The sequence below is a fragment of the Suncus etruscus genome, chromosome X (assembly GCF_024139225.1).
Source record: "Suncus etruscus isolate mSunEtr1 chromosome X, mSunEtr1.pri.cur, whole genome shotgun sequence".
Lineage (NCBI taxonomy): Eukaryota > Metazoa > Chordata > Mammalia > Eulipotyphla > Soricidae > Suncus > Suncus etruscus.
The window spans coordinates 125,844,087-125,862,580 of NC_064868.1; the positions used below are offsets into that span (position 1 = coordinate 125,844,087).

The 18,494-nt window shown below is 40.0% G+C and overlaps 1 protein-coding gene across 2 annotated transcripts; it reads right to left on the minus strand.

Annotated features, from left to right (window-relative positions):
* Window positions 1-5,140: 5,140 nt before the first annotated feature.
* On the minus strand, window positions 5,141-17,065 carry LOC125999549 (YEATS domain-containing protein 4-like). 2 transcript variants are annotated; one of them, XM_049767632.1, is made up of 7 exons: window positions 17,015-17,065; window positions 15,899-16,018; window positions 10,109-10,175; window positions 9,922-10,016; window positions 9,165-9,257; window positions 8,990-9,077; window positions 5,141-5,307 (listed from the first exon to the last, which is right to left on the minus strand). In XM_049767632.1, the coding sequence occupies exons 1-7, from the start codon at window positions 17,063-17,065 to the stop codon at window positions 5,141-5,143; spliced, it is 681 nt and encodes a 226-aa protein (XP_049623589.1). The 2 variants fall into 2 exon arrangements, with proteins under 2 accessions (XP_049623589.1, XP_049623590.1); XM_049767633.1 differs by lacking the exons at window positions 9,922-10,016; window positions 10,109-10,175.
* Between the last annotated feature and the right edge of the window lie 1,429 nt (window positions 17,066-18,494).

The following is an 18,494-nucleotide window of genomic DNA, read 5'->3' on the forward strand; positions in this document are numbered from 1 at the left end:
ACAGGGATTTCTTTCCCAGTGGTGCTCGGGGTTGTACCTGGGTGCCACACTCAGCATTCAGTGCCTGTGCCCCTGCACGTGGCAGATGCTCTGTGCCCCAACTGTCATCTTTCTCAAGGCCAGTCCATCCACAATGAGTGCAGCTCTTGGTGATTTTGTGATTTCCCTGCCTCTCAAACTTGGGGATAATTGTGAAAACACCCCACACTCCCTTGCGCCAAACATTCCACAGGTTTTCTGAGTCAATAATTTTGGAGTTTTGACACAGGCTCATGAGGTGTCCTTAGGTATTTCAGGTACCTGCCTCCTCGACCTGTGCAAACACGTGTCTGGGAAGCCCTGACACTTGAATCAGCAAGACTGTCTAGTTTACTTTCTGGGGGACACAGAGTACTCCCCCTCCTGCAATCTTCTTCCTCTACTGTTTCAGAGAGGCAATAAGGTTCAGTGGGCAGGTCAATGTCAAACTGACCCCGAAGAAATGGGTAAGGCATTTATGGGCAAGCAGGACAAGAGTGGAGGGGAAACTGAGAAGAGCTTTCATCTTGTGTGTGTGTGTGTGTGGTTTTTGGTCACACCTGGCAGTGCCCAGGGGTTATTCCTGGTTCCAGGCTCAGAAATTGCTCCTGGCAGGCACGGAGGATCATATGGGATGCCGGGATTCGAACCGATGACCTCCTGCATGAAAGGCAAATGCCTTACCTCCATACTATCTCTCCGGTCCGAGCTTTCAGCTTTTTAACTTTTTAAGAAGGGGCAGGCTCACACCTAGTGATGCTCGGTGGATACTCCTGGATCTGCACTTAGGAATTACTTCATATGTTCAGGGACCATATGAAATGCGGGGAATCAAACACAGGTTGACTGCATGCAAGGTAAATGCCTATGTGCTGTACTATCACTCTGGCCTCCATTTTTTTTTTTTTGATTTTGGATCACACCCGATGACACTCAGGGGTTACTCCTGGATATTTGTTCAGAAATCACTCCTGACTTGGGAAACCATATGAGGCACACGGGAATCGAACCGTTGTCCTTATTTAGTGCATGCAAGGCAGATGCCCTACCGTTTACACCACCGTTCAGGCCCATAGCCTCTATCTTTTTAACTTTTGTGTGTCATAGTTCAAAACCAGTGTCTCACACAGGTAAGGTGCACACTTTATGCAGATTGTCCCTGTCCCCTTCATAATTACTATATTAGTAGTAAAGACAGTAGAAGCCTATCAGCCAGTGCACACACACAGCCAATTTTAAGATATTAAGGGCACTGCTAAGAACAGAGTAACCAAAATAACTTCTATGAGATTTCAAATAATCTATTGCTTAAAAGTTCTATTTCTTCTTTTTTTGGGGGGTTGGGTCACACCCGGCTCATCTCAGGGGTTCCTCCTGGCTCTACGCTCAGAAATCACTTCTGGCAGGCTCGGGGGACCATGTGGAATGCTGGGATCCGAACCACCGTCATTCTGCATGCAAAGCAAATGCCTTGCCTCCATGCTATCTCTCCAGCCACATATGGACAACACTTGGCAGTACTCAGGATTTACTCCTGGTTGTGCACTCAGGGATCACGTCTGGGGGGCTCAGGAGACCATGTGGGATGTTGGAGATCAGATCCTAGTAGACCACAACCAAAGTAAATTCCCCATACACTCTACTATCTCTTTAGTCCCACTTGTTACATTTTCTGATGGCAGTAAAACTCGTATCTCAGTGCTTTCATTCATGCCACCTGGTATTCCTATTTGATAGTCTCAAATTACTCTTGTTAAAGAAAGGAGACTTGAGACATACTTAGGTGTGAACAACAGACATTCAAAAATGCTAATGCTTTGAACATGAGACCAATAAGTATAATTTGGGCAGGAAACCTAGAGTTGTAGATTATCAGTCTAAATCACGTTGTAGGTTGATTAAACATCTAGCAGATGTTTAAAACTACTGTAAGGCTAAAGTAGAGTTGGTATTAGTGAATGCATTCTAGAAATGCTTTACAAACAGCTCTGATTTCAGTAAAGGCATGAAGTTGTGCAATCATCAACACTAATTCTAGAACATTTCCTCACCCCTCAAGGAAATCATCCCCCAGCAACAACACATCAACCAAGTTTTTGTGCACTTGCCTGTTCTGAAGATTTCTTCCAAATGGAATTCTGTAATCTGTGGCTTTTTGCGTCTGATTTCTTTCACTCAGCACATTTTCAAGCTTCAATCTTTCAAGTTGAATCTGATTGATATTCTATTCTTCTGGCATAATGATATTTCACTGGATGGCTATACAATTTATTCATTTACTAGTTAATTAGCATTTGAGTTTGTTTCCTTTTTGGTTATCAAAGCATAATTTTGCCACAATCTTTCATGGACATTTTTTGTGTGAACATGTTTTCTTTGGGGGAAATATTCCTGGAAGTAGAATTACTGAGTAATAAGGTAAATGCATAGCTTACTAACTGTTAGTTTTCAAATTCATCACACCACATTAGATTCCCAGCAAATTATGATGGGTCTGATTCCTCAGCATCCTTTTCAATTTGTTTAAAATTATCCTAATAAGGGGCCAGTGCAATAGCACAGGTTAGGGCATTTGCTTGTACACGGCCAACCCAGGTTCAATCCTTGGCATCCTGTATGGACCCTAACCCTGCCAGGAGTAATTTCTGAGTGCTGAGCCAGGAGGAACCCCTGAGCGCTCCTGGGTTGGCCCAAAAACAAAACAAAAAAATCATCCTAATGAGAGGCCAGAGAAATAGTAAAGTGAATACACTTTCCCTGCATTTGGCATACCCATATTTGATCCCCAGTACCCTAGATGTTTCCCTGAGCACATTACGAATAATTTTGGAGCACAAATTCAGGAGTAGCCTTGAGAAGCACTGGTGGTTCCATGTGAAAATCTCATTTTAGCTCTCATTTGCATTTTATTTCTGAAGTGGAACACCTTGTGTTTTTTTTTGGTCATCTGGATTTTTTAATTTGGAAAATGTCTATTCAATACTTTACCTTTAAAAATTGGTGAGATATGAATGGGGGGATCCAAGGGTAAAGATTAAAGATAGGAGTCAGGGAGACAGTCCATTGGGTAAGGGCCCTTGCCATGCATGTAGCTAACCCAGGTTCCACCTCAGCATCCCATATGGAATACCACTGGGTGTGGCCCCCCACATAAAAAAGATGAAAGACAACACAGAAATAAGACCTGACAGAAGCAAACCGGTTTCATATTATATCTGAAACCTTGTACTGATCCATTTATAATGTCCAACTTAATTCCATGAACTTTGAGTCCATGAGCCAAAGCATTTAAGGATTTGAGGGTGTCATCTGGAGGATGATTCTACTCAGTACTCACGACTGGACGTATCTCTCATTCGATTTACTGATATACCTCTTAAGCCCCACTCTGAGCTGTGGGCATTGGGATAAGAGTCAGGGAAAGCTCCCTGAGGCCTGAACAACTAGAATGGCCACTCCCCACTCCCGAGGGCCTCCTGTCAGAAACTTCAGACTGCAGAGGTGTAGTTCCAGCACACTGATAAGTACCATGATGGAAAAAATAAAGCAACAGAGGAACCAGATCTACTGGGAAGAGAGACAGCAAATAGCTTCAAGGGCCTAGTTATGACTCAATAGAGAATTTCTGCACTATGCATAGGCAATGTTGCCATTTTGGGTGCTGTGTAATTTATGTTAATGCCCATGCTTCCAAGATGCCTTTTTGGAGGCATTCCTGTCCCTAGGTTGCCAAGATGGGTCAACCACCATCGCATTTATAATTAACTGTTATTTCATTTTGGGTTTGGGCCACACTGGGGATGCTCAAGGGTTATTTACTCCTGGCTCTGCACTCAGTAATTACTACTAGGCATGGTTGGGGCCCACATGGGATGCTGCTAATTGGACACTGGTTGACAGTGTGCAAAGCAAGTGACTTACCTGCTGTGCTGCTGTCCAGGCCCTCAAATTAAGTATTACAAGGGCCAGGGAGGCAGCTCCTCCAAGGGTGCTGGGAATAGCCCCATTCATAGTTGAGTGTAGCCCCAAAGCAGAGCTACGGGATGGAGAGACAGTGTTATAAAATTTGCAGTACTTGTTTTCAGACCTGGTTCAATACCCAGCATCACATATGGTGCCCTGAGCACTGCTAGGAATGACCCTGAGCACAGAGCAAGGAGTCGTCCCTTAGTATACCAATATACGGTTGGTATATTCCAAAAACAAACAGCAAAACCAATACATTGGGGAATTGTGTAATCTAAGCAAGAAAGCCTACGGAGGAAAAAGTAAAGATCTTAGCAGTGATATATGAAGCTTCTGTATGTTTCCATTATGTATCTTGTGAATATGAGTAATTAAATATTTTTCAGAAAAAAAGAATAATACTTTTCCAGTTAGGCAAAACAATAATATAATTGCTGCCATCAAAGTGTTTCTATGTGCTAAAATGACTGCTAATAAGAGACAAAGTCATGGACCAGAACAATAGCATAGTGGGTAGGGTGCTTGTCTTGCATGCAGGTGTCCTAGGTTTGATCCCTGGCATCCCATATGGTACCCTGCAAGGTATGGCCCATAAATAACAAAAGAGAAGTGGTCACAATACTATGATGACCATTAACTGTAATTCAAGAACACTACAAGTGCTTCCAAAAGGAAGAAAAACAACAAGCACAGGATCAGAAACCACAAATCACCTTTATTGAGGACTTTAGATAAAAAGATGTCCGGATTAGACAAGAACTTAATAAAGTAAAGATACACTAATTTTACTACTAATCCTAACTACAAGGGTAGTCTACAAAATCTGTACAAGTCAGACTTTATTGTGAAATTCTGATGCCTATCACAAAATAAGCAATAGGTATAAGGCAATACAAAATTTGAAACTGTGGTTAGCATCAGTGAATTAGCTAGCAATGAGTCGAGAAGTACCTTACGGCTTTCATTTATTATACACACATATTGCTTGAAAGAGTACTAAACATTACAAACAGTTGGACCCTACTGCTGAAAAATCGATGATCAACAACTAAATATGCAGTTTTTCTAAGTAGCATTATACTCCTTAAAGTCCATTTCTCCTTTAAAATTGACTTTATTTTCATTCATCTGACAATGAAGTTCTCTTCACAGTTGTTTATATCTCATTTAGATGATCATCTTTCAGTTGTCTAATTTCAGTTTTTAAACATTTTATAGTTTCCATGTTTGCTTTTAATATCTTCGTAAGTCCTGCAATTTCAAGGCTTGTCCTTTTTTGGGCCACTTCTAATTTTTTTCTGGCTTTCACTTCACGTTCTGCAACTAAGGAAAATACTTTTAAGGAATCATTTCACTTTTCCCACATGTCTAGCTTATGTCATAGAGTGACAAGTATTCCATTCCTTTAAGATTCTTTTCTATGATGAAATGTGAGTAAATTAAGATACATAACATTAAACCCAGGAAGGTGGGTAAGAAAGCCTGAATGCCCAAGAGAGGATAAAAAAATAGTTTCTAGAACTAAGAAGGAAATTCCTAGGGCCAGAGAAATAGCACAGCGGGGAGGGCATTTACTTGCACACTGATGACCCAGGTTTGATCCCTAGCATCCCAGATAGTCCCCTGAACATGCCAGGAATGATCATGAGCGCAGAGCCACGAATAACCCTGGTTCTCACAAGGTGTGGCCCAAAGACCAAAATAAGAAATTCTGGTCACTAACTCATTAGTTTAAGATTCAACAAATATTTCATTTGTCTTCATATACTCAGTAATGTTGAAACAGTGAGGTACACAATTCAACTATCTATGCTAGTGCCTCTCAACTAGTGGGGCAGAACTCCAGGGGTGGCGTGAGGCTCAGTAAAGTGGGGCCCGTTTGACCTCAGCAAACACTGTCATAACAAGCTAAGCCCAGTGTTTATGTCTCTGTATGTCTCTGGAGCTGAGAGTTGCTGTGTCCTGCTTAAAAACCCCTCTTTGAAAAGCTGTGCATTATAGAATCCAGAATTTTAAAATATACCAACAGCAGCTAAAGTGTTAAAAAGCTTCACCGGGACCAGGGAGAATGATTCGGGTTGGACAGACTGGTATGCCTGCAGCCCAGAATCTGTCTTATGCAAATAAACTTCTGGGATGAGGCCTTCTTGTAATCCGGCCAAGGACTTTTTCCCCCCATTTTCCCCATATTTTTCTGGGTCTATGCAAACAAAAGCGATTGTCACTGTCACAACTTTACTAGTGTATTTTTTTTTAACACTTATCCTTTAAGGAAAAAAAAAACAGTTTACTGAACTTAAAAACAAATAGCTGTAGTAGAATGCCTGTCTCGAATACAGGCAGGGGATGGGAAAGGGGGAGGGGGCATTCGAGGGGGGAATGTTACACTGGTGAAGGGGGATGTTCTGTTTGTGACTGTAACCCAACTATAATCATGTTTGTAATCATGGTGTTTAAATTAAAAAACAGAAAAACTATGCATTGCCAAATGTGCTCATTGTAGCCATTAATCCAGACATCACCTCTGATTAAATAATCAGCTCAAATTATTTTATATATTTTTGTTTTACAGGTTAAAGTTTCTTTAATAAAGAAACTATTTACAGTCAGGAGGGGGTCACAAAAATGTTTTCTTCTTTCTGGGGGGCATGACAGAAAATAATTGAGAAGCACTGATTTATGATAATCTTAAATCTTTTCTTTTTTCTTTCTTATTAATATCTTTATGTAAACACCTTGATTACAAAGATGATTGTAGTTGGGTAACAGTCATGTAAAGAACACCCCCCCCTTCACCAGTGCAATGCTCCCATCACCAATGTCCCAAATCTCCCACCTCCCCACCTCTCCACCTCACCTCAGCCAGTACTCTAGATAGGCTTTCTACTTCCCTCATTCAATCACATAGTTATGATTAGTTCTCAAAGTAGTTATTTCTCTAATTGCACTCATCACTCTTTGTGGTGAGCTTCATGTTGTGACCTGGGCCTTTCAGCCCTCATCACTTTTGTCTCTGAGAGTTATTGCAAAAATGTCTGTTATTTTTCTTAAAACCCACAGATGAGTGAGACTATTTTGCATTTCTCTCTCTCCCTCTTGGCTGCTCAAGGGCTATTTCTTGCTTTGTGCTCAGGAGTGAACATTGTCTGTGCTTAAAAGACCACATGTTGCCAGGATTTGAACCACGGCTGGTGACATCCAAGATAAGTCCCTTTATCCCTGTACGAACTCTTTAGAACCCAGAGAGGACTTATTGTCTGATTTGGACACTACTCTATCCTCAGAAATATACTATGCCTGGTACATAACCAGTGAATGAGAGATCACAGAACTACTAAAGAGAAACTGCATGGTCAGTGACAAATAGATTCCACCTGGAATGCTAAATAGAGATGGTTGGCAGTAGCTGCATGGGGGATAAGTAGGAAAATCTGACAAATCAGAGGAAGCTTTACCAGGATTAACAGTCTGTCATTTGGGGATCCACCATTCCTGTATGAATTTGATACAATAGAAAATAATATCCACTAAAAAAGGACAAACCTGACCAAGTCCAAAAAACTGTATGATCATTAAATAGTAATTAAAAATGATCAGACTTAATCACCAAATCCAAAGCCACCAACAACAGAATCGATACCCAACCTACAGCAAGCTAGATGCAGAGGGGATCACTTACACTAGCAGCCCAGGGGGTAAGGGAGGGGATTCGGATGAATACTGGGAATGAGGGGGGACGTCAACTTTGGTGGTGGGAATTCCCCTGATTCAGTGTTAATATGTACCTAAAATATTACTATGAAAGATATGTAATCCACTTTGATCAAAACTAAAATTTAAAAAAGATAAAAAAGGACAAACTTGCTCATTATCTACAAACATTCTTAGAACGTCTAAAATTCATTACAAAACTCTTGTTAACAAAGAGCAGAAAACAAAATGACTGAAAAAGGTTAATAACTAAGATGAACAAAAAGCTATGTTTAAATATAATAGAGAAATAAAAGACAAAAGTATGTTAGAGAATTTGAGAGGCTGGTTATCTTTTACCTTTCTGAAATGAGGTCTAATTTGAAAACAATTTCAAATGTCCTTTTGTTCAAATTCTAAAATACATGTATTGATATTTTAGCTAAAAAATTTACTTCATTTCCTGACAGCACACACACACACACACACACACACACACACACACAAACCCCTGGGATATGGCAATGAGTATGTATGGTTGTTCCAGTGACAATATGGTTCAAGAGTGGAGAAACCCTGAATCTCTTAGGCCACAGGAATTTCCTTCCTTCCCCAATACTTACTGTGCCTATGAAAAAAAAAAAAGTGGGGAAACACCAAACCCTGCCACTCCAGCATTCCTTTTTCTTGTTTTGGTTTGTTTTGTTTTGTTTTGTTTGTTTTTGATATCATTTTCCTTCTCTTTTTTCTTCCACTTTTTTCTTTCTTTTTCACTCTTGTGAATATTATTTGGTGATTTTCTTTTAGTAGTTGATACTAAATTTTTCTTCTCTTTTCCTTAACCTTTTTATCTTCAATAGAATAGCATAACTTGAATCATTCAGCCTCATAAATTGAGAGGGGGGAATGATGATACCAGGATCAGTCATATGAACATGTAGTGTAAATAAAAAATGACCAGACTGGAACACCAAACCCAAAGTCAATGACAACAGAATAGATACCCAATCTACAAAAAGCTGTAAATTGGAGACCAGTTACAGTAGTATTCTGGGGGTGGGGTAAAGGAGGGAGATATAGGAGACATGCTGGGAACAGGAGTGGAGGGAGGACAACATTATTGGTGGTGGGAATGCCCATTCATTGTCACTATGTACCGTAAGTAAGTCTGTGTAATGCACTTCAGTTACAATAAAAATAAAAAAATGACTTCAATATATTATTGAAAATATTAGTCATCACTAAACATACTTTTCTTACTCTACTATATCATAAAACTTTTTTTCAGTAGAAATTAAGAATTTATAGCACTTACAGTTTGTTTCATGCTTATAGGCGCCTAATGTTAGCACATGAGATGTTGTCAATAACTCTTGCATCATTGCTGTAGGATCTTGAAATATCTAATAGGACGAAATTAAAAAAAATGTCCAATAACTTCAGAGTTCTATAACTGAAAAGACAATCAAATTCTGATGGTATCTACTTACCATTTCATCATAGAACTCTGAAACCACCTTCTGTTCCCCTAGCATTGCAGAGCTATCTGATGGAAACAGCTTCACTAAATGATACAGGGTTACCTGTGAAGAAAAAAATAGAAGAGACATTGGTGCATTGGCAAACGCAATTGTGACCAATTTCCCAATCTCTGTACTTTAGGTTCTTCAAGGCACAGCATCCCACAGGCAAACACAACAGGAGTAGCACAGTAAGGTTTGCCACCAAAAGCAAAACAACTGAATATTGCCATATCACAAAGTTTGTAGACTCAATTTATTAATAGAAAACAAATGGAAATGGTAACTTTTAAAGTTTTTTTTTTGCTGTAATAAGATCTCTTTGTCTTTTTTCACAGAAAAGCTCAAATTATATGCTTTTGTATTGATTTTATAAAAGGACAATCACTTAATAATGGACAAATTTATTATTCAAGTCAAGAAACATCACGGCATAACTTTACATAAAGTATATCTGAATAAAATGTCAACATGTGGGGGCGCAGCGGTGGAACAAGTTGTAGGGCGTTTGCCTTGCAATCGATAACCTGGGATGGACCCTGTTCAATCCCCTTGAGTGCCATATGGCCCCCAAGATAGGAGCTATTTCCGAGTGCATAGCCACGAGTAACCCTGGAGTGTCACCAGGTGTGGCCAAAAATCAATAAAAAAGTCAACATGTACCAGGGTATTAATTACAGTTACATTTTCACAAAACTATAGATTTTCAAAGATTATCATTACTCACATGTCTTTCATTAGGATCCAGGAAAAATATTTTGATGGTTATTTCAAATTCGCCATATCCTGTTTCAGTAATTTCATAAGGTGGTTTAGTAACAACTGAAGAGAGAAGAAAAATAAAATAATTGTAAATCCCTAGTTCTCTAGTTCCTTTAATTTTTTTGTTATAAGTAAAAAACAACGTACTATACCTCTTAAGAAATTGATGTAACTTTCATGCAATTTAAATTGGACTTTCTTCACATAAGCTGACATATCCTAAAACAGAGAGAAATGAATTATGCATAAATACTTGGAGAAAAATACATTGAGTATATGTACTTTAATTTTACATAATATACCTCCCTTTAAGTATGTGGCATCTAGTTCTTTAAAAGAAATAACCAGGAGCTAGAGTACACAACGAAGGATTGCCTTGGCTTGTAAATGGTCAACCCGTATTTGATCCCTTTAAAGACCAATTCCTACGCGCAGAGCTAGAAGTAACACCTGAATATTACTAACTGTGCCTATAAGGCCCTCCTAAAGACCAGGAAAAAAATAAAGCATCGGAAGCCTGAAAATTATTTCACAATTCATAATAAAGTAGCACATACATACATATAATTCACTCATTTTTCATTATATTTGATTCGACACATAATGTTCTATTCAATTATGCTTTACCATACATAGTCTACCCCAATCATTTTTAAACCAAAGAACTCTATAATTGATTTTAAAGAACAAATTGTAGATATAATTAAGTTCAATTAAACTAAGTGATCTAAAAATTTGGGTATAACTTTCAGAGGCTACACTGTGACGCGCGAGCGGTACATGGGTCCCTTCTGGCGCAGGGGCATCTGGAGGAATGATTTTTCTCTCTGTCCTTGGTGTGGCTGCTCTGAGCACACCAGAGGCCCCAGGTATCGGACAGGGATACATGCAAACTGACTTTCTTTTGCTCTTCCCGAAAAATACAGAAGGGTTAAGATGAGGCTGCACCATCAAAACTCCAGTTCTCAGGGCCACCCACTGTGTTCAGAACTGGCTTCTGAATCAGTGTTCTTGGGTCACCCCTGGTAGCTCTCGGACCCTCTGGCTGTTCTGGAGCCCATAAAATAAAGACTGGACATGGTGATGTTCCCTGAGATGGCCATGAGTTTCCCCTCAGATGAATGGCCATGCCTGGACACCTCTCAAATTACACTCTCTATGGATGTGATGCTGGAGACCTAGCAGCACCTGTGGGACATAGGACAATGCAGGATGAAGCTTTCACTGATTAAGTGGCTGGAAAAGGAGCCGTTGGGGGGAGGCAGAGAAGCAGAGGGGCGTGTTTGGAGAATGCAAAGCACCAGAGCAGAATCCCACCATTCAGCAATTTACTTTTGGAATGGGGTCTCCAAACAGGAGTGAGGTGGAAAGCTGCAAAACCCTCTGTGTTGTGCATGATACTGTGCTGTGGGCCACATCCTTGAGAGAACAGCCTTGCCTGTATAGTGATGGAAATGAGGACTCTGGGGTCATCAGTTCCATTGGGGGCCAGAATGAGGAGAGAGTGCTTGCTTTGGAGACCCAATCTATTTGTCACAACACTCCTGAGTCTGCGCCATGCAGTCCCTGGATTCAGTACTCCATAGTTCGGTCACTTTCTGCTAGCAACCAATAGTGTTTGCTCTGAGCACCTCATGTCGAGAGGCTCACAAGAATATTTCCATGGAGTGGGACTCCCACAGGCAATCAATGAGACAATGACTTCCATGTGCTTGGCACAGTGATGTGCCCTCAGATACCCCTATTACACAGGATTCCTCTGGCAGTCTAGGTCACTTTGACTCAGATCACCAATGATCTTGAAACTAAGGAAGTTGGAAAAGGCAACAAATGCCATATATGTCTTGAATATGGCAAGGTCTTCACTTCTTCTTCTTCCCCTATTGGATGCAAGAAAATTCATAAGGGAAAAGTCTTATACATGTCAGGAGTGTGGGAAGGCCTTCACTGAATCCTCCAGGCTTATTAGGCATGTGAATACTCATACAGAAGAGAAGCCTTATTCATGTCAGCAGTGTGTAAAGGCCTTCACTCAATCCTCCAGGCTTATTAGGCATGAGAATACTCATACAGAAGAGAAGCCTTATTCATGTCAGCAGTGTGCAAAGGCCTTCACTCAATCCTCCAGGCTTATTAGGCATGAGAATACTCATACAGAAGAGAAGCCTTATTCATGTCAGCAGTGTGCAAAGGCCTTCACTCGATCCTCATTCCTTATTAGGGACATAACTATTCATACAGGAGAGAAGCTTACATATTAGGAGTGTAGGAAGGCATTCACTCATTAATCATTGCTTTCTGTCCACATGAAAATTCACACAGGAAAACTAAGTAAATTGATGCCTTTTGAAGTGGTCCATGTAGGGCCATGCATAGACATCTCCATTTAAGGGAACTCAGGCCCACCACATTTATCCCTGGAATTCCTGGTGTGGAGAACTGAGAACCCATACGGTTCCTCAAAAGGCCTGCTTTGGATGTTTCTGCCCCTGCATGGAGGTTTGATGAATTCCCGAAAAGATATATGTAAGAGGTGTATTATGGAACACATTAAATTACCTTCATATTATTCGGTCTTTAAATCAACTGTCCATTCTACTGATATTTACAGACAAAATATAGCCTTGAATAAAACCCCTTTCCTGGATACTATTTAGCACTAAAATCAATGACAATGTTTTTCTCATTTTCAAAATGTCCTTGCATCCTCAGTTTCTGATATGCAAAGGTTTAGCCAGAATGCAGATTCTGGGCGATTACCTCTTCCCAGAAAAACGGAAACTACACCTTAGTGGATTTAGCTTTTTCTTGCATTTGACCTCTAAAATAATAGGGCCCATCCCTTTGAAGATTGAGTTCCTAGGATTTTTTCTTCTTCTTACTAATCCTTTAGTTTGCATCTGAAGTTAATTTGCTCAGAGCTGCCTTGAGTTGTGACCTCCTTGTCACTCAGAATTCTTACTGCTCACACCCAGAGCTTAATGTATTTTTTACTGCTAAAATCTGCTTTGCAATTGTAAACATTCTTATAAATACCTGTGACTGCCTTTTACCCCATACACAACCCCCTGTTTAAAGATTAAATATATCACATGCTCTCCAGAAGTTGGGTTCCCACACACTTCATTTCTGTGGTCTCATTTTCTTTAATATTATTCCGTATGCCGGTCCATGTTTCATCCTTAAACAGGAGCCCCTGAAGTGGGCTCATTGAAGCTCACTGAAGCTGTGAGACAGAAGCCACTTGCAGCAGGTCCCCATTTGTTTCCCTTTTGTTAGTGTATCTCAATCATTTGGTATTTTTTGCTCCCCAAGGGGAGGAGTTTGAATTTTGGAACTGAATTTGAATAAATTGAAGGCAGGAGATCTGAGCTAGAGCTATCATCTTGGCTTGTGGTTCCGTTTGTTGGAGCGACCGCTTTGTGGGTGAACAGCTTGCCGTGTAAATTTTCTTGCCTGCTATTTCCTCAAAAATAAAATGAAATAAAATGCTGAGTATAGAGTTTCTTTCCTTTATATAAAAGTATATACTCAAGTATAAGCCAAGATTTTCCAGCACAAAATCTGTGCCGAAAAACCCGAACCTGGCTTATACTCTGGTTATATAGGTTATTGGATTCGGTGCGTGCACACTGAATCCAATGCACACATTCTCCAGTCATCTTCTTCCATATGCTAGGGGGCTGTGTAGTGCTTGAGTTCAGTCCACAAGTCATGGCTGAGCTGAAGAGGTAAGCAGCTGAACTGAACTGTATGCCACTGAAATACTGAACCCACAACATTCAATGGCACACTGAATTAAATGAAAAACCCATTAAGGCAGTAAAGTCATGTAAATGAATGTTTATAAATCCTGAATCCTTATAATCAAAGGTTTTGGAGTAAAATCATTCAGGATTTTTAACCATTTATTTACAATGCTTTACTTTCTTAAATGATTTATTCAGTTTATTGAAGTTGCCACTGAATTCTATGGGTTAATATAGTATGTTAATGGTAAACAGGTTATCAAACAATCATGTATTGTATATGTAATCATGTAGTTATTTCTTTGTTTGTTTATTTACTGATTCCTCAATGATTGGAATTGTTTTGGGTATATATTTTCATTTTTGAAATTTAGCAGTGGCTGCTGCATTTTCAACCTCGGCTTATACTCAAGTCACTAAGTTTTCCCAGTTTTCAGGGTAAAATTAGGAGGCTCGGTTTATACTGGGGATGGCTTAGACTCGAGTATATACAGTAAATACAGGAGAATACTCATTAGTTATGTGACATAAAAAGTCTTCTCTCGGGAGTCAAGAAAAAGAAAGCATGCACAACAGTTAAGTCACATACAACAGTGGTGTACACTAAACTACATTATTTGCTTCTAGGAATGCTTCTATTCTCATTAAATCCATACACATTTTAATTGGGATCATGCCATATCTTAATAATAATGTCTTAATTGTTTCCATCTCAGCATTTATTGTGAAATATTTATGAAGCAAAATGTCACTAACATCTCTAAAGACTCCTTTTGGAATACTTTCATTTTTCCCCTACACTAAAAGTCACTACCAACATAGGGGTTTCATAGATTCTGTTGGGAAATATTAGACTCTGCCTGTGTAGTGGAGAGCAGAAAAGATGACTGCTTTAGTGTAAACTATATTATGCATACATTAGATAAAATGCCATGGAAGGAGCCTGTGCAATCTTTGCAGATTGAACAATTAGAACAAGAGAAACTGATCCTTAAACTAAGACCAAAGGAAACCTTAGGAATGAATGAGGCTTAAGAGTGTTCCTCTGGAAAAGGGAGACTAACTTAGTATTAGTCAAATGTCGATCATTTGAAATGAGACAAAATACAGTTGTAGATATGGGAAGGGAAAAGGTTTTGGAAAGAAAATAAAAAATGGTAGTTTCAACTTGTATCATGAGAAAATGCATAATTATTGATGATATCTTAAAAAAGGAATTAGACAAAACGGACAGGGATTAAGGCATGCAGACTTAACACTTGATGCAGCTATTCCTGATTCAATTCATGGGACCACATCCATGATCCTCCTGGAACCACATAGTACCCCAAGCTACTGGGAATGATCCGCAAGCACAGAGCCAGGGTAGCCACGAGCACCATCAGGAATGAGCTCCAGAAATAAAGTTTTAAATGGAAAAAAACTCAAGTGAATTATTCTGTCCTAAATTTACACAGAATGTAATTTATCTAGCCTTAAATAACTTTTAGTAAACCTAGAATTGTGTATCCATGACCAAACACTCTCAATTTTATTACACACCATGAAACCTCATTAGCAGGGTTTCTCTAAAACCTTTCTACTCACTGACAAGTACTCTTTCCGTATAATCACTTAACTTTGTATCTTTTTTTACTTACCATGTTTCTAATTATCTTTCATTGAGCTTTAGCATGTATTTTTCTATCCTTTTATTGTCTAGTAATATTGTACTATATAGATATTCATATGTAAGTTTTGGTGTGGATTTTGGAAATTTCTAAGTACAGAATAGGTTACACATTTTGAGGAGGTGGGGCACACAAGGAAGTGCTCAGGGGTTACTCCTGGCTCTGCATTTAGATATCACACCTGGCTGACTCAGGGGTTATGATGGATACCGGGATTCAAACCACCTTTCATGTCAGATCGTCTGCGTGCAATACAAACAGCTACCACTGTACAATCTCTCCGACCCACTCTTTCAGGAAGTACCTTTTGAATACATGTATATATATATATATATATATACATACATATATATATGTAAAATTTAGGCTGTAGTTCAGGTTCTGGAATTCAGCAGCAAATGAAAAGAACAGCAAAATTATTATAAAAGTATTTATAAGTTCAGAAATACCATTGCAAAATACAATTGAACTTTATGTTATCCAACTGTAGATGAAGATGATCATAGAAGAAACAAGTGCCTACCTCATTTATATACGGTTTCACATACACCGTCCACTTGTGGGTATGCCCGTCCTCTTCTCTTTCCTTTCCAAAATAGCGAGCAACATTACCATAAACTATTGGTTTAACGATAGTAATTCCCTAAAAGAAAAAGAATAACTAAATAAAACAAAAAGCACAAATGTGGTTGGAGAGACAGAACAGAAAGTAGAGCGTTTACCTTGCACATGGCTAACAATAGGTTCAAATTTCAGTACCCCATATGGTCCTCTGAGCCTACCAGAGTGATTTCTGCAAGCAAAGCCAAGAGTATGCCTTGCGCTATCAACTGTGATGAGGGATTTAAATTGTTTTGTTTTTGTTGTATTGGGGGGGCACACCTGGCAGTTCTCAGTGATTACTCTTGGCTTGCTCTGCACTCAGGAAACACTCCTGGCAGAATCAGGGGACTGACTATATGTGATGCTGGGAATTGAACCCAGGTCACCCTGTACAAGCCAAACGTCCTACCTGCTGTGCTATTGCTCCAGACACAATTGATTTTTATGGTACTGACTTCTCAAGCATCATACAAATAGTAGGGCAATTGGCTAGAAAATTTGGGGTAGACAAAGGTAAGCATTTTTTTGTTTTCTTACGTGTGTTTGGTTTTATTATTTTGTTTGGGGCATCATCAAGAAATGCCTGGCTCTGATTTACCTAGTAGAGTTCAGGGAACAATATGCAGTTCCAGAAATTGAAATGGGCTTCGATGCATGCAAGAGATGCACGCACCCCTTTACCATCTCTCCATTCCTTGCAACTGTTTTCTTTCTTTAGTACAGAAAACTTGCAACTAATCAGTAAAACCACAATTTCAAAAATAGTAACACCAAGAAAGGAGCTTTTAAAAATGGATTAAAGACCACATTATCACCAGGAATCTCCCTGAGCACAGAGCAGGTATGTGCTGAGAACAACTCTGTGTGGTCCCCCGACCAAAAATTAATGTAAATAGAAATGAACACTACACTGAGTTCGTGGGTGTGAACTCATCAGCGTGAAATCAGAGGGAGGCTCCTGGCGCCTGACAACAATTAGAGGATCTGGGGGTCGAGCCCGGTCCGCTGGACTCTAGCTGCCTGCCCGGGCACTGACCTGCATTCTCCCGCTGGAGTCAGGCCCGAACTCGGCAATTTTCTGGAACATACTGCCTGAGGAAGAAGCCATGGCGCCTCCACAGAAAGACATGCGGGCCCCTCACACGCCCGAGTCGTCCACGCAGCCCCAAGCAGGGTTCCTTAGGCCACACGCGAGGACCATGGACTGGTGGAGTGGGGAGGTGGGTTCCGGGAGTCTAATCAGGAGGAGTCCAGTGAGGCGGCAGGATTAGCGAGTTGAGCGGGGAAAAGGCACCGAGCACAGTGCGCAGGCGTGAGGGGCGCATGAATGCGTGCTCTGCACTTCCGGAACTACGATTGCTGTTCTTCAATCCAAGGAGACATTAGGTGCATCTTGATTCATGGGACTTGCTTCCTTACAAGGAGCGGACATGGAGCTTGCCACAAACCCAAGTGGAGGGCCCTGGGATAGGACCCTCCTGCCCAGCTCTCAAAGGAGCCCTGAAGACCCCGTAAGCCAGTCTTCCAAATTCCACACTTTGAGATGACCCATCTCTGGTATTTAGGTCCCTCATACCCCAGTAGCAGTCTGTGGTACTCTCTTACAACAGCTCTACGAAATGAACACTCATGCCCTCAAATCACTCACTCCAGTGTTTGTTAGTGATTTTTATTATTTTTTGGGTTTGGTTTTGCTTTTGGGGCCACACTTGCTGACGATCAGGGGTTACTCCTGTCTCGGCACTCAGAAATTGCTTCTGCTTGGGGGACCATAAAGGAGTCTGGATATCATATCCGGCTCCATCCTGAATCGTCTGAGTGCAAGGCAAATGCCCTAGCGCTGTGCTCTCTCTCCAATCCCCTATTTTAATTTCCTAACTTGTGCTCGGTCCATTTTGGCTTTTTACTTCCTTCTCTTTCAGTTTTGAGAAATTACACAACTCTAAGAGTCTATGTCTTCAAGATTTTCTAGACTAAGAGCATACTGTTTCTCGTAGTAACCTAGATTTATATTTTGAATTTATTACTTCCCTCCTCCTCCTCAATTATTAGTTCGTTTGCTATTCCTTCTAAAGACGTTGAGATGTATGTTTAGCTTGTTTTGAACTTTTACTTTTCTCTGACTAAATTAATGCCCTAATTACCATACATTTCCCCCATAGTAGAGCTTTTGTTATATCCCACAGAGTCTGATAGCTTGTATCTTTATTTTGATTAGTTTCAAGCAATCTTTGCATTTCTATTGATTTCTTCTTTGATCAGATATTAATTAGTTAGCAGTCCTTCGATCTTCCATGTTTTAAAGGTTTTCTCTATCTGCCTTCTATGGAACTAGGGACTGAAAACTTATTTTTCACAGTTTCTATATTTCTATACTTATCATGTGCTGGGTGAAGGAAAATGCACCTTCTAGACGAGTAAAACTTAGAGGATAAAAAGTACTGACTTAGGACTCTCAAAATTTCAGACTGTTACATTAGACTCAAAGAAGAACTGTGACTGTTTCACTTAATGCA

What these genes read in the sequence shown, in the direction of transcription:
- LOC125999549 (XM_049767632.1), bottom strand. Translation starts at nt 17,065, where the DNA reads ATGTTCCAGAAAATTGCCGAGTTCGGGCCTGACTCCAGCGGGAGAATG. An exon ending in TGAAACCGTATATAAATGAG is followed by an intron (nt 10,176 to 15,898) that starts GTAGGCACTTGT and finishes TCTCTGTTTTAG; the next exon opens with GATATGTCAGCTTATGTGAA. An exon ending in TGGATCCTAATGAAAGACAT is followed by an intron (nt 9,258 to 9,921) that starts GTGAGTAATGAT and finishes TTTTCTTCACAG; the next exon opens with GTAACCCTGTATCATTTAGT.